Here is a 14,758-nt window from a genome sequence, read left to right as displayed (position 1 = left end):
AATGTTAAATACCCTGTAGCAAATGGTTCCCGCGCGGCCGAAAGATCACGGCCTCCGCCTATACTGATGGTTATAATACAACGCCGCGGTCCTTCATTGCGTCCTTTTACGTTCGATTACAGCCACCGTCGTGTTCTGCCGCTCTACGTCCACTTCGGTCGGCTCTTGGACACCCTCGACCACCCTCCAAGCCGGATCCTCCTCCGGCTGCTCGCTTCTCGGCTGATCGAGACAGGAGCTCGCCGCCTCCTGCTCCTCCTCGTCGTCCTGCGACCTCGACGCCGAGGATCTGCTCCCGGGACGACCGTTCGCCGAGCATCTCAGCGGCATCGACTCGCGTTTGCTTTCATGGTTCTTCCGCTTTCTGGAACAGATCGGAATAGATTTCTTCGTTAGACTTTTCTCGACCGGAGTTTATGGTACTGATCGATTTATTATTATTACAGAGAGAGCGAATATTATGAAGGAAGTAACCAAGAGCCAAGAAGACACGAACCTCGGCAAGGTTGGGCAGGACCACAGTTTGAAATCAGCCCCGAAGAGCTCGCCCTCCTCGATAGTCTGTGGCAGGTGAATATTCAGCGTCTCTGGCAGGAAGATAGAGGTGAGCGCGCCTGCTACGCTCAGCGTCCCCATGATGATGAGAGGCAGCACCCTGGAGTAGACCGCCAGGTGCACGATGTAAGGGAACGCAAGGAGGCCGATGCCCGCGATGAACGAGGCGATGCCCATCGCCTGGGACCTCAGCACAGTCGGCAGCAGTTCTCCAACGAACACGTAGAACACAGCGAAGGAGGCGGCGATCCCGAATTTACCGATCATCGCCAGGCACACGGTTACCCAGACGGCGTCTGCTATGACAGAGGCGAATTACGGTTTACCAGCGAAGTTCGAAGTATTTTAATAAAATCGCACACGTAATTATGTACACGGTGTGTATAATTATAGATAGACTAGATGTGATTTTTACGTTATTACCGGGCTGCGGGTTTTATGCGATGGTGATAAAAATTAATAGGAGACATTCGAAGCAACGACAATGCTGAAAGAATTTAAAGGCATGTACATATGTATTATTTTTAATTCGCTGTAATTATTAAAGGAAGAGAACAATTTCCGTCCGACTCGCGTTCGTTGCAACAAATGGAATTTTTATTTTGCACGAAGATCCGCAGCCCGGTTATTACTGATAACCAAACAGAAATTTAACAAAATATCATATTTGTATATTTCTAGGTTCTCTAGTCGAGATTTCTCAGACCACTGTGCGATGGAAGAAACGAAACCGCGCACCTTCGGGAACGAACATGCAGGAGACGCAGGCTACTCCTCCTAGGAGCATCGTCAGACAGAGGACCCATCTTCTGCCGAGTCTGTCCATCGCGTACCAGGTAATCACGTACGAGGGGATCTCGACGAGCCCACCTGTAAAAAATAGATCATCGAATACGCTCGACGCGTGTCGTAGATTTACGGGGCAGTCTAGGGAAATTCCATAGCGTCGCATATGCACCATTCAAAATGGCGCTGAATGATCCTAAGGACACAAGATTCTCTTGCCTCTATATCGTCGCGGTAATGAAATCCGAGAACCTTTCAGAAGCGCGCGATATGGGACCAAAAGTATGACGAATTAGCCGGAAGAACGGTTATCGGGCATCTCGATTTCGTGCGGTTCGTGTCGCAGGGACGACGCGACGATCCGGGGGGAAGCGGTTGCCGCGTAATAGACGAGATTGCATCGATTCGAGTCGAATCGCGTCCGCGACACGGACGTTCCGCGTTCTCCGGCGCATTGCGTATGCACCGCACGCGATCGCATGCTACACGCTGCGCGTCGAAAACATGTTTACGAGGGAGGCGGAGCGTCGCGGAGCCAAGGTCTCAGCTGCAGAAGCAGTAGCTCCGTTACCAATGAAGAAGGCCAGGTAATCGGAGACGCCTAGGTTCGTGGCGTTGTACGACAGCCCGTTGTAGACGACCGCGTTCGCCACCCAGTCGAACGCCAGGATGAAGAACTTCTTCCTGATGTTAGGGTTGCGGACGAGGTCCATGGGGGTGGCCGCGGGTGGGGGAGACCTGTCCTCGGCCTGCACCGTTTCGTTCTCACCAGGATTGGTCCCGTTGCAGGATATCCCCTGCCTCCTGAGGATCTCCAGCTGAAAGTATAGAGATCGAGACCCAGGTAGAAAGAGGACGTTGAACGTCACGCGACGTCCGGAACTTTACCTCCATCTTCCTGAGGAAATTGCTGGGCACGGTCTTCCCGTTGATCTTGGCCATCCGCTGCACGATCACCTCCGCCTCGTCGATCCTGTTCTTGCTCAGCAACCACCGCGGCGACTCGGGGATGATCCAGTAGTAGCTGAAGAGGAGGACGAAAGGGACCGAGGTGGCCAGCGACAAGGCGAACCAGTGTCGTAGCAAGTAACCCTGCGGAGAGAAGCATTTGTTTCGAGCAGGCCGACCCCGTTTAATCAAAGAAGCGAGAGGAAAAGAGAAAGGGAGAGGTCTTGATTACCAGCAAGGCTAACAGTGACATCGCCGACGCGAAGAACATGCAGATCACCATCCCGGCGAACGTTCTGTACCTGGGACCCATCATCTCCAAAGCTGAAACAACAGCATTCCAATTTTCTAGCCACGGTCGTTCCCGGCCGACTCGCGTCTCCGCGCCGTTTTCGTAGCTTACCAAGTATGAACGGTATCTGGTAGATCGCGGGGAAGAACAGACCGTTGATGGTCCTCATCGCCGTGTATATGACGTAGTTCGGGCTGAAGCTGGTGGCGATCGAGAAGATCACTTCCAGGAACAGGATCGCGAAGAACGCGGTCCTCCGGCCCCATTTGTCGGCGATCCAGCCGAACACCACGTTCCCGAACAGGCTGCCGACGTAGAAGAAAGTCGTGGAAGTGGAAGGCCACCAGCTGTTGTCGCATACCAAGTCTAGCTATGTGGATGCAAAATGCCATTAAAACGCTGGATCTGTCACAAGTCCAGTGTCAACAATGAAAATAACGATCCAAAAATTTGGTGAATATAAACATAATTAAGTTGTTAACAGTGTTATCATGTATCTAGTTCAGTGAAAAATCAAATTTTCGATTTTTATTGCAGATGTACTTTTTGCTATATTGGAAACATGCTCGGGGACACGCCGGATCGTCGACGAAGCGACAAGAGATTGCGGGTATCTAACGCGAAACCATGCACGGCATCATGTGCGGGCGATATCGCGCCATCATCGCTGAAGTGTCATTGCTCCGGCCACGTAGCACGATCAGGAAAACATAATTAGATCTTTAGTGTTTCGGAAACTTCGATAACGATAGAGATCATCTTCCCCTAGAATCGATGATCGGAGGTATCCTCCTTGACCCTTCCACGCTATTTAGAAAATTAGGACACTCGCGTTAGGTGAACCGGAAAGTGTGGACCTAGCACTGTAAATTGTAATCGAAAGCAGAGAACTGTGCAACACTGCGAGGAGGGGGCAGGCATCTCGTTTGCGTATAATCAACGCAACAGTGCGGAAGGGAAGAGACGCGATTTGGTTGAAACCGACGCAACAGTGCAGAAGAGTAGTCACGACGTCCTCCAGAAGGAGATACCGTTCAAACTCAGCGTCTTCGCCCTCCTGCAAACTAACTTTATATTTATCGAACAGCATACATTCAATGCTCTTGCTCTTTCGTTAAATTTATTTTTGCAATAAAATGTTCTAAAGTAGTGAAGATAAAATACATAGTAATAAGAATAATAGTAAGTAATAAGTATCTATTCGATAAATATAAAGTTAATTAGGTCCAAGAACAACACGGTTTCATTACCCTAGTAATGCAACATGCTCCAATTAAGAGCAGAGAAACATCGTGGAACCGTGGTCTAGATTCTAGATCGTTTCTAGGCTGTTTGCTCAACTGCCTCGCGATGCATCGAATTTCGCGAGACATTTCACGGATCTGGTGACGCTTAGAAATAATATTTGCATCTCGTCGCATCTCTCGCGATAACGATCCTGTCGCGGTTGCAAGAGCCAGGTTTTGATCCGCGAGCAAACTTTCGCGTAACGCGACCAGGGGGACAGATAGCGGCAAGATTTTCGACGGTTTGCCCCGGTACGACACGCCGCCAATTAAATCGGAAGCGGCCCGGCGATCCGCCGAGCTCTCCCACAGCCGGAGGTGTCCATCATCCTCGATGGACACGAGGAAAACCGAGCTGCTCCCTCGCCCCAGCATTTCGAATCGACGACTTTGTTTTTACCGTGTTTCGCATCGCCATCCCCCAGTTTCTTGGATTCGTATTCCGCGAGATCGTCAGGTTCTTCCAAAAGATATTCATATTATTCGTTTATTTATTTATTTAACATCAGTTTTTCTACAAAAGTTCGACATAATAATGATGGTAATAGCAATTATAATAACAGTAGTGGTATAGTAATTCTTCCGCGAAGTCTTTGAAATATTTTGTTCTTCTTGGTGTCACCGTCTATCTTCTTATCGCAGGCATTGCGTCAAAATCGCTAAATTGTGTCACACGTTTTTCTTCTCCTAGCTCTGAGAAAGTCAACGTTTTCCATGACTTCTAGCCAGCTGTGGCTAGATCTATTCATTGTTCTTGGTGACAGCATTAATCTTCTTATAGCGCGTGAGCATTAGACTGTCAGGAAAAGTACTTGGTTGCAAAGTGATTGTCAAAATGAATGTGTTCGCAGATCCTAGTGCAAACAGCTGACAATTTGAAGCGATAAATAATTACTAATTAGAACGTCGTAACATTTTTATGCAATATTAACATTATCTGCTTTCGTTGCAGGAAACAATTTCTTCGCGAAACTAGGAGGCTAACGACCGAAGACGTCGCCGTATCAAAGGGTTGCAAATCATCGTCCACGAACTCGCGATTCCAGATCTGCGTTCATCTTCGATACATTGGCTAAAATTCCAGCGTACAGTTACGGAAAACTCGTGAAGTTTAACGAGCGATTTTCTCCATCGCGTAGAATCAGTTTGCTACCAAGATGGCGGTCGCGATTAATCCTTGCGCGCGGCGATCGAGAGTGGCTTGGACTTTGAGTCCGACTCGAATTCGATCCTCGGCGTCCACGTTACCGTCAACGGCGGCGGAATCTCATTAATCGAATGACGCGTGTACGGAGCAAGTACGTGCTTGGCGCGCAAACGCGCGCGACGTCCACTCCACGGTGAGTAGATTGCGCTCACGTACGCCACTGGGACGATGGATGATGCCGTAGTGATTCCCACGTCACGTCATCGAGCGCCGCTTTTTAACTAGCACTTACTGCATCGAGTTTTCCAAAGCCGACGCCCGAAACGAGGGAATATCGTAGTCTATATTGCAGAGATTGTAAATAATCATTGTTCAAGCGTAGCACTAAACCTGTAGCGATAGCTTCGAATATCTCAGACTATTTTAGGGTATCTTAGGGTACATTAAGATATCTCAGGTTATCTTAAGGTACTTTGGAGCGTTGTAAGATACGAAAGAGTAGTTTTAAGATATCTTGAGGCATTCCAAAGCATCTCAGGTTGCTCAACCTTCGCCCAAGTCTACGGCGTGCGCCCAGATGCTCGCTTCCGGTTTCGATCCGCGTTTCAGCCGTCAACAAGGTTCGACTCTACGGCACAGCTCTCGTTGTAAGAGCCTCGGCAAACAGCGTCCCGATGCAAACGAAATGTTTCATCGAGCACCGATCAGCCCGAGCAAATAACAGCGGTGTCTCGCCTTGCTCGAACGTGGGCGTTGCGTTGATGCGTTCGAACACGAAGTTTGATTTAAGCTAATTGCCACTCACGGACTTTTGATGTCTGCGTGGAACCGCAAAAGGTAAATTGCATGGAAATACGGGAGCCGGTCCGCGATGCCGCGACGCTTTATTGTCAAGGGCAGGTGCACACGCGCACCCGTAGGACGTTAACGACGCGTGCATATTTTATCACCCTGACACACTTCGAAAACGATATATATTGATATGACCGCGGTTACCACGGACCGTGTTCGCGCCGTTCGAAACCATCCTCGTCGTCGCCGTCGTCGTCGTCAACATCACCTCTCTCTCTCTCTCTCTCTCTCTCTCTCCCTTGAGACGCGCGGAGACAACCGTCATGGCCAGCATCCAGCCGGAAATCCGCCTTTGAAACCGGCGACTTCCGTGCAGAATGCTCGATCATTTGCGCCCGGAAACGGTCGGCTCCAAGCGCCACTGTTCTAGTTGCCTGAGAATTTTCGGCGACCGCTGTCCCATGTCCCCCGTTGGAACACTCCGATTCTCTCCGGTCAGCCACGCCGACCTGTAGGTATATAACCTGTAGGTTATCGTCCGGGGGACCAGGTGGTACACCCATCGTTCATTTTGATCAGCCGACGATCCCGTCCCGACAAAGCTGAACGAACGGGGACGGGTCATTGTCTTGCCGCGGCGCTGCACCAACGCAACGCCAAGCTTCCGTTCTGCTTCCTACAGCCAGTCGTTTTGGTCTCGACCCCTGCCTCCGCGTATTCGGGAGCCCTTCGACCAGGAAACTCGCTCGTCCTCCTCTCGGGTTCCCTCAGGCCTTTCCTTAAGGGTTGGTGTTCGGTAGTTTCCAACATTCGCGCAAATTATTTTGCAAGTCAGTTCCTTTCGTAAGAACGAGGCAATTTTATCGATTATATTCCTCGAGTAAAATTTGATTCGAACGGCCATTCGAACAGAGTCTTCGAATATTCATCATTCGAACGAATGAACTCTGGCTACATAATTCTATTCGTTATTCGAGTTCTTCAGCCAAGTAATTCGACTAAGAAAATAGTGCAGATCAGGCTTCGTGTCCAAGCGATTCAAAGATCATTCCCAGGTATGAAATTATCTCTTTCGGCCACTAAAACGGTTTATAACCCCTCCTATTATTCAGCGAAGTCACTGAAATCACGATGATCAGCTTTCAGTAGCGAGAGAACTCCTGATGCCCGGCAGCGGCGAGCACAGCAATTGGCACCTCTACCCCAGTCGAAGAGCGGTCATCGCATCGTGTGCGCAGAGAGAGCCGGCCGACGATCGGGGATGAGAGAAAGCCGCGAACGGAGCTTGAACGGAAAACGGAAGAACAGGATTTGCCTCGATGGCTCCGTGCGTCACGCGTCTGCGTAAATCCGGAGCGTGTAAATACAAGGGCCGCGCACACCCTCGACCGCTGATGGACCCGTGATCACCGGCGGGCCGGTCGGGAGGGAGAACGAGAACACGGGGAAAGGGGAATAACGCGGCGACTGGACCGAGAAAGAGAGACGCCGCGATAGGGGAAGAGAGCAGCGTGGCCGGGCAGCAACCGCGAGCTGTCCGGACTGGAGCGGGGACTGCCAAGTGGTCCCCGGAGTGGTTCGCCGAGCGGCGGGTTCCCTTCGGCGGCGGGAGGGAAAGGGATGGAAAATCGAGCCGGACTTTTCGCCGATCGAGCCCCGTTTCGGCGCGAGCGTTTAAGGAGACCGGGGAGAGACGGCGAAGAAGCGGAGGGCAGGGAATCGAACTCGGTCGAGCCGGTTGTTTGCGTCACGGCGAAATGCGGACGCGAGCGACAAGCTGGTGCTGGCACGCTCGCGCGGCGGACATATACCCTTCGTAGGAGCACAGAGTAGCCGGTAGTTTGTACGAGGCGTTTGATGCGACAGATCGCATGACCGGATGCGGGGGTAGGTAAATTGGTCGGCAATTGCTGACGCCACCAGAGAGACCCGCAAACTATCGGCCCAGTCGCTCGCCGGCACGTCGGGTCTTGTTCACCTGGCCAGATAGAAACGTCTTCCATCGTCGAGCCGTCTTCGGCCCCCGACTTGTCTTCCAGTCGACGACTCGGTCTCCTTAACTTTTACCATCGCGCCATACGGAGTCGCTAATATTTGATTTTATTCATCTAATTTATTATTCATATACGGATAGCAAAGCTGGTTACAATGGGGTGGACAATTGCTATGTTCACTTAGTTTCTTTTCGGGCACAGTTAACTTTATAATTATCGACTAAGATATTTCGTATATTTTATAATACCGTAATATAACTGTTAAATTATTTCGTTTAGTTTTTAATACTTTCTAACAATAACCGGCTCCAATACCCTACGGGTTCTTCAAAGTGCGACAGAATATTAGTAACTCCATATGGCATCATTTCGTCAGCGTTAAAGTTAAGGGTGCGACTATACTGTCCAATTTTACAACGTTCCGTACAAGTCGCGTACGAAACGCTGCGCTCTCTGTTCGCCAAGAATACGGCTTGTTTGGACGTGATTATCGATCGCGACGTGCAGAACCGCCGGAAGAGAAGCCGGCGTGTAGTCACGGCCTAACGATAGGATCGCTCCGTCGACTATTTCCGTACGAGCCGCGCGGAATTGACCAGTTTAAGAGAGACTTGCACCTAGATCCTCGACCCCGCGAGTTACGATCCTCGTGTTGCGACAACAGGCTTACCCGCGTTGTCTAATTGCGGCAATTTAATAACGCGTTAATGGACCCGAGCGACCGAGGCAAAGCTGCCTCTGCCACGTGACGCACCGGGGACGCTCGGTTCTTCGTCGCCGCTAGATCACCGGATCGCGCGCCTCGTGGAACCTTGGCGAGACCAGCGCGTCGCATCGCGCGCGTTCCGATTCACGCACACGCGCCGAGGTTTCAACGGGGATCAGCAACAACGAAATAATCTTCAAAAACAAAGTAGTCGCGTTCTGCGAACTTGTAGTTCTCGCGGCATATTTGGAAACGTGTAAGCATAGCTTACGCCTTTTTTTTTACTTGAACACCACGTGGTTGATTTGGTCTTTGTTGCAGAGATATTACTGCGTTAGCAAGCCTCTGTGTAATCCTTTACTAACACGGTATCGTTTGCTATCAAGCGCATTGTTTACTGACCAAATTTATCTCGCTCGTCTGTTGAACGTTTCACCGCGTATAGATCGCATTCGAAGACGTAAATGAACATTTTCGGAAACATCGATTACGCCGCTATGATTCTAGCCCGCTGTGATTAGGTCTGAAGTCTCGGTACCGTGAGTGTGCATGCGGAAATCGTTCGATGACGTTAACCGGTAGCGGGAAACGTACCGGGTCCGTGGAAACGTCCGTGATGTATCAGCCCCATGGAATCGCCGAGCTGGACATCCGCCGCGGAAACATCGACCCGACTTGACGTGCTTTCACGGAATAGAGAATTATCGAGCGGAAAGAGGAGTTTAACGGGTCCGATCGAACGGGGACAAGAGGGACACCGATTCCGCGAACGGGACCAGCTTCCAAGCCCGTTGCTTCGAGGAGGATTCCCGCGATTCCGCGGGGTCGGCTAATCGACGGAGGCCAAGCCGAATTGCCCCCCGTGAAACTCGACTCTTCTGTGTACCTGGCATCGCTCTTCTCGCGCTGCTCGCGACAACTCGGCGACAAGAAAAAGCGAGAAAGAGAGCTAGAGAGAGAGAGGGGAGAGGTTGCAACCAGCGTCGCGTAGGAGGATTATGCAAAACGTTGGTTCGCTCGTCGCGACGAACCGTGTCGACGTCGACCCACTCGCCGGCGACCGCTTTTCCCATTCCGAGAAACCGCGAGCGAAACCGAATCCGGCGTGGCTCGCGTCGTTTCTCCCGTGGAAATTAACCCTCGCGCGAAAATTAACCCGTCCTCCACGGTTCAACACAGCTGAAACTTTCGCTTCTCGTGTTCCCCGCTACCGATCTACATATACATATATATATACATATACCGGCGAATACCGAAAGATGCATCGCGTGACCTTTTCCCAAGGGGTGCTTAACGAGTTGACTGCAGCATTTCGACCACGGCTAATCGATTCAGCCCGTGCCCGCGGTGTCGCGCGCGACACCGAAATCCGTCCGGCGGAGGAACAATCGTCGCGCCCGCCGTCTTCCACGTGCCGTTTGTTTCGTATCTTCGAGTCGTATCGCTCCTCCTGCTTATCTATGCGAGCGATGTATCGGATGATCGACAGTGATACGCAGTAGCGGCGCGATACGATGATAGGAAATCAATCGGTACGCGACTGCGGAGCTCCGTTTCGCGATAACTACGAGACGGTTGTACGACGACGTTCCGCCCGAATTTAGTCGGGACGAAATCAAATATTTTCTGCCATATTTTTCAAGAAAGAGTGCTTAGCAAGCCAGATGAATGACGGAGAAGCGATTTTTTTAACCGTTCGCGGAGGTGAGAAAGACGATCGAGAAGCTCGAAGTAGATCGAGGAGACGGAGAAAGACGTGTTTACCTCGGTGACGAGGGTGCTGTCGTAGTCCCGGTTGTCATAGATCCAGCCGTGTCGGCACGTGCTGACCGGCCACTTAGGGTTGCCGACCGGCGGCGAAGGCAGCCGCGACCTCGATCGGTACTCGGGCTGGTCGGTCGCGTTCTCGAGGCTGCCCCGGCCCAACCACGACTCGATGATCGCAGTATAGTTCACGTCGTACATGCTGCACTTGGAGTACTTCAACTTTCCGTCGGTCCTCTCCTCGTACGGCAGCGACAGGGCTTTCCTCTCCTGCAGCGTTAACAGCTCCGTCAGGTTGTCTAGCTCGGGCACCCTGCACCAGTGGTCCGGGGATGCGCTCACGAACACCTGTCCAACAAGCGGTTTGTACCCTAGCTGGGTCCTGAGCCTGGCTCCTGACTTAATTGATACACAGACTAGGACAGGACCTGCTAGGTTCTAAGACTGGGTCATCCGCAGTGACCAAAGACTGAGATAAGACTGCTAGGACTTCTAAGATTAAATCCAGAGCTAAGTGAGAATAAGTTCATTAGATTCGGAGGATCTTCTTTCGCTGCATCCTAATCGAATGTCGGCAAGCTTATTGTCTTCAATTTGAATAGAATAATAACATATGGTGATCCTTGTCTTCTGACTTCATCAGCGTGACATGTCAGTGCAGCGTTCAATTAGAACATGGTCTTAGTATCTGTATACTTTAGTCTTTAGTGTTGGTATGCCAGACGGTACAGGATGTAAGTAGCTGCAAGACGATCTTTGAATTAATTTGTACAGGATGTGGACATTGAATTATGATGTAGACATTGAATTAAGACGTAGACATTGAATTGGTCTAATGTCTTAATCTGTTACAGGATAAAACTCAAATAGCTGCAAAACGATCTTTGGACCAGTTCGAATAGGCTGCAGACATTCGATTAGGACGTAATCATTGAATTAGGATGCAGTCATTGAATTAAGACGTGGACATTGAATTGGCGCGTGTATAGTCTCAGTCCAGGTACAGCAAGGATGCCAGGGGTTGCTCGGAATCTCTCGGACTAGGGTAGTTAGATTTAGGGTGGTTCAGTCCTTAAGGGATGATGCCCGTTGTGAACTCACTTGCGAGAACGCTAGGAAGGCGGCGGGCAGTGTGGCGGGTATGCAAAGAAGGTAGTACATGATGTTCTGGTATTTGCCCTTCTCGCCCACGTGGACCAACACCTCGTCGAAGTCGATGGAGCTCATGTTTCCCTCGTTGCCGATGCGTCGCGTTTGAACGACGCCTGGTTCGCGCCGAGGATGATACGCGTTGCAGACAACAGTACGTACAGCTTCGAATCACGCGGCATGACCGCCGCGATTCCACCTCGAGAGCATGCACGAGCCGAGCTTTCGTTGCCACAACCGGTCATCAACTCTCACCACCACTGTTCGCGATCTCTCTCTCTCTCTTTCTCCCTTCCTTCGGCGAACGAAGAGCGACCCGACCTGTGATCACACCTGTCCTCGGCCGGGTCTCATCCTCAGCACGCGCGACTCGGCGCCGACTACGTTTCTCCGACTAAACATCCGCTGGAAGGCACACGTCGCGGGCCGCGCCGCGGATTCGACTAGGGGGACGACGCGGACGCGGCGTCTAGCTTGCGCTCAGCGACCGGCCAAGTTTGTCCGTGCAGAAGAACGCGTGGCGCTACGCGATGATCCACGATCCACGATCACGTTCACACGTTCACGATTTTCCGGCAGAGTTCTTCTTTTTCTTCCTCTCACGGTCGTCCCGCGACCCAGCGCCGTGTTCGGCCGACGATCGCCTCGCGCCGAGTCCCTGTCCGCGTACGCTGCCGCTGCTGCCACTTGCGAGCGATCTTCGACCCGCCGATTGCCTCCCGAGTCGCTCCCGCGGATAGATAGTCCACCGTCGAATTCGGAATCGCGTAAAGCGCGGCGAACGCACGTCTTCGCGCGTTCTTATATGCCGCGAGCATCGCGCCGGCCGCGATCAGCCATTGCCGGAAAACACCTCCTCTCTTCCGATTCTCTCGAGCATCGTCTTCGCCGGCGTCCTCTCTCTGCCTCTCCGTCGCCACCACCGCCGCCGCCTCCGCCGCCTCCGTCTCCGCCACCGTCGCCACCGTCGTAGCCCGCCCGTCAACGCAGACGTCGCGTCGATGCCCCGCGTTCGTCACCTTCGCCGATCCTATGGAAATCCCGGACAGCTCCGATCGCTACCAACGGCTTCCTCGCTCTAGGATTCCGATCGCTGCAGCCTCCTAAACATATCGCGGTCGCATGCAGTCGGGGACCGATTAATGCCGACGCACTTGGACACGGTGCAACATTTTTTCAAACCTAGGTCCTTTGATTTCAAGGCTTGCTTTTTTAGATTTCAGACACACTGGCCTACAGCGACTAGAATGCTTTGTTCAATTTTGCTCTTACCTGAGATCGTGCAGAAGCAAAAGCAACTTTTTAACTCTTTTTTAAGTCTGCGTCTTGCAAGTCTTTTGGTGTCATACGCGTGAATGCGGAAATTATTTTTATTCGAATCGGTTGAATGGCAAGCAGTTGAAAGGCATCGCAGTCTTTTGCTAATTTTAATCCGTAGTTTTATAAATCTTTCAACACTCCCGCGACTCGACTCTCTGCAATTTCGGCGAAGCTTTCGGCATGCGTAGAAGACTCGTAAAAACATAAAAATAAGACTGATATGTTATATAACGAGAAGCCCGTTCAGAATTTATGACAGGAATACAAAATCTGATTTGTTGCACCTGCGTCTCGATTACAAAGTGTCGAGCAAATTTGACGAATCGCTGAATTTATTGTCGATCCCGTCTAATCTCTTTCGAGGCGATGTTGATTTTTGCGATTCGTTCGTCTGTTGCACGCCGCCCTTATCGCGTCTTTCGCATTTCTCGTTTCTGATCGGCACTCGCCGACGCGAAGCGTTCGCGGCGATTTTGTTACGCAACAATTCAGTCTTATTATCGATCGTACAACAACCGGAAACGTGTACGGAAAAATGCGGGACACCCTGCGCGATTACTGTCTGTCCCCAATCCTCTGTACTCGATTGCGAGTTTAAATTGCTTCGAGCGCGAGGGTAGTTAACCCCTTGTCGTACCGTTCTCCTTAAGCCAATATAATAGCAGATAAAGAATGAAATAAGAACAGCAGCACAGCGTATTAGAAGCTCTACTCGTTAAAAACAGGAACAGCGCATTATCTCCCTTGGAACGTAAGTCGAAACATTCGCCACTATTTTCGCGGCTGAAGAAGCGTCGCGTGCTCAAGGCGCCGGTTAATCGAGAAGATAGAAAGCAGAGAGAAAGTAAGAAAAGAGAGAGAGATAACAGAAACATCGCAAATACCGGTGCCCGCGTATCATAGGTCGCTCGAATCGCTCGAATCAGGTGTCGCGCGATCGTTTTCGAACCGGTCGAGAAAATCTTCCTTCGTCGCGAGTCTCGGTCACCGCGAATCTTCGCGAAAGCCTCGCAAATTGAAATCGTCACGACATTAACAATAATAACTAACGTCTTCGTCGCGGATGTTTATGTAAATTTCTCGCGCGGCGTCTCGCGCTTTATCGCAATTTACGGAAAATCCGCGGCTCGCGGTATCTGTTGCACGATAACGCAACGACAATCGAAGCTCGATTGAAACGAATGCGTTTTTAACGATGCCGCGCGCGGCGGCGTCATTCCTTCCCGGTGAATTCGATGGAACGGATTATTTTCGCGATGCGGCATTCCCTCCGTAACGTCGCGGACTAGAAGCGCCAATTAATGGGTATCCGTGTAGGACGTTAAGGAGAGAGGAGACCGGTGCAAAATGACGCGGAATTAGCGTTACTTGAGACGACAAACAATGTACTAAATTTATTCAGCGGCAGATCTGCATTGTTGCAACTTGCATAACCTAGTCTCTCAAGTAGCACACTTTGTCGTATGCTTGTACCGCGTCTAACAAGTAAGAAAATCAATAGTATTAGGTCTAACGATCTAATAGAAAAGGCAAATTCTTCTCACGCTATGATCGATCTAAAATGATGCGGAGGAGACTGACAAACTCTATTCAGGCCTACTTGACAGCGCTTTTTACGACGCGACGTTAAGAAGAGAGGATCGTGAGTGGTTCACAACGATACAAGGAGGCCCGAAATTCTATTCATACAGCAACTTCGTAGGCTCGTGGACATTAGAGAAGAAGTCGAGAGTCACGAGACGAAGAGGGCAAGGAAGTGTATCGATCACAGTCCATGACGGTGCATATTAGCGGATCGTTCCTCGAGGATCCTTGGAAGTTAACTAAGGAAATCCCTGGAAATTAACAGAGGCGATTCAAGGATATCCCTGAAAGCTAAGTACGAAGATCCTTCGAAGTGAACCGAAGAGATCCTTGGACGTAAACCGAGGAGATCTTTGGAACTCGGTCAAGGAGCTTTTTAGAAATCAACAAAGGAGATCCTTGGAAGTTAACTAACAATATCCACGGCAATTAACG

The 14,758-nt window shown here is 50.8% G+C and overlaps 1 protein-coding gene across 1 annotated transcript; it reads right to left on the bottom strand.

The window, feature by feature from the left end:
- Positions 1-92: 92 nt before the first annotated feature.
- Positions 93-12,338, bottom strand: LOC144470531 (organic cation transporter protein). The gene is made up of 9 exons (XM_078181805.1): positions 11,372-12,338; positions 10,271-10,618; positions 2,693-2,951; positions 2,522-2,613; positions 2,230-2,433; positions 1,913-2,159; positions 1,294-1,425; positions 497-851; positions 93-364 (listed from the first exon to the last, which is right to left on the bottom strand). The coding sequence occupies exons 1-9, from the start codon at positions 11,495-11,497 to the stop codon at positions 94-96; spliced, it is 2,034 nt and encodes a 677-aa protein (XP_078037931.1). The 5' UTR covers positions 11,498-12,338; the 3' UTR covers position 93.
- Positions 12,339-14,758: the final 2,420 nt, after the last annotated feature.

Source organism: Augochlora pura, chromosome 5 (assembly GCF_028453695.1).
Source record: "Augochlora pura isolate Apur16 chromosome 5, APUR_v2.2.1, whole genome shotgun sequence".
NCBI classification, from domain to species: domain Eukaryota; kingdom Metazoa; phylum Arthropoda; class Insecta; order Hymenoptera; family Halictidae; genus Augochlora; species Augochlora pura.
Note: the sequence above shows the minus strand (reverse complement) of the source record. Positions and strands in the feature narration are given on the sequence as shown.

Excerpts from the sequence above, each read along its gene's own strand:
- LOC144470531 (XM_078181805.1), bottom strand. The coding sequence starts at position 11,497 with ATGAGCTCCATCGACTTCGACGAGGTGTTGGTCCACGTGGGCGAGAAG. Across the intron at positions 2,952-10,270 it reads ACAGCACCCTCGTCACCGAG|CTAGACTTGGTATGCGACAA; the intron begins GTAAACACGTCT and ends GCATCCACATAG. Across the intron at positions 2,614-2,692 it reads CCAGATACCGTTCATACTTG|CTTTGGAGATGATGGGTCCC; the intron begins GTAAGCTACGAA and ends CTGTTGTTTCAG.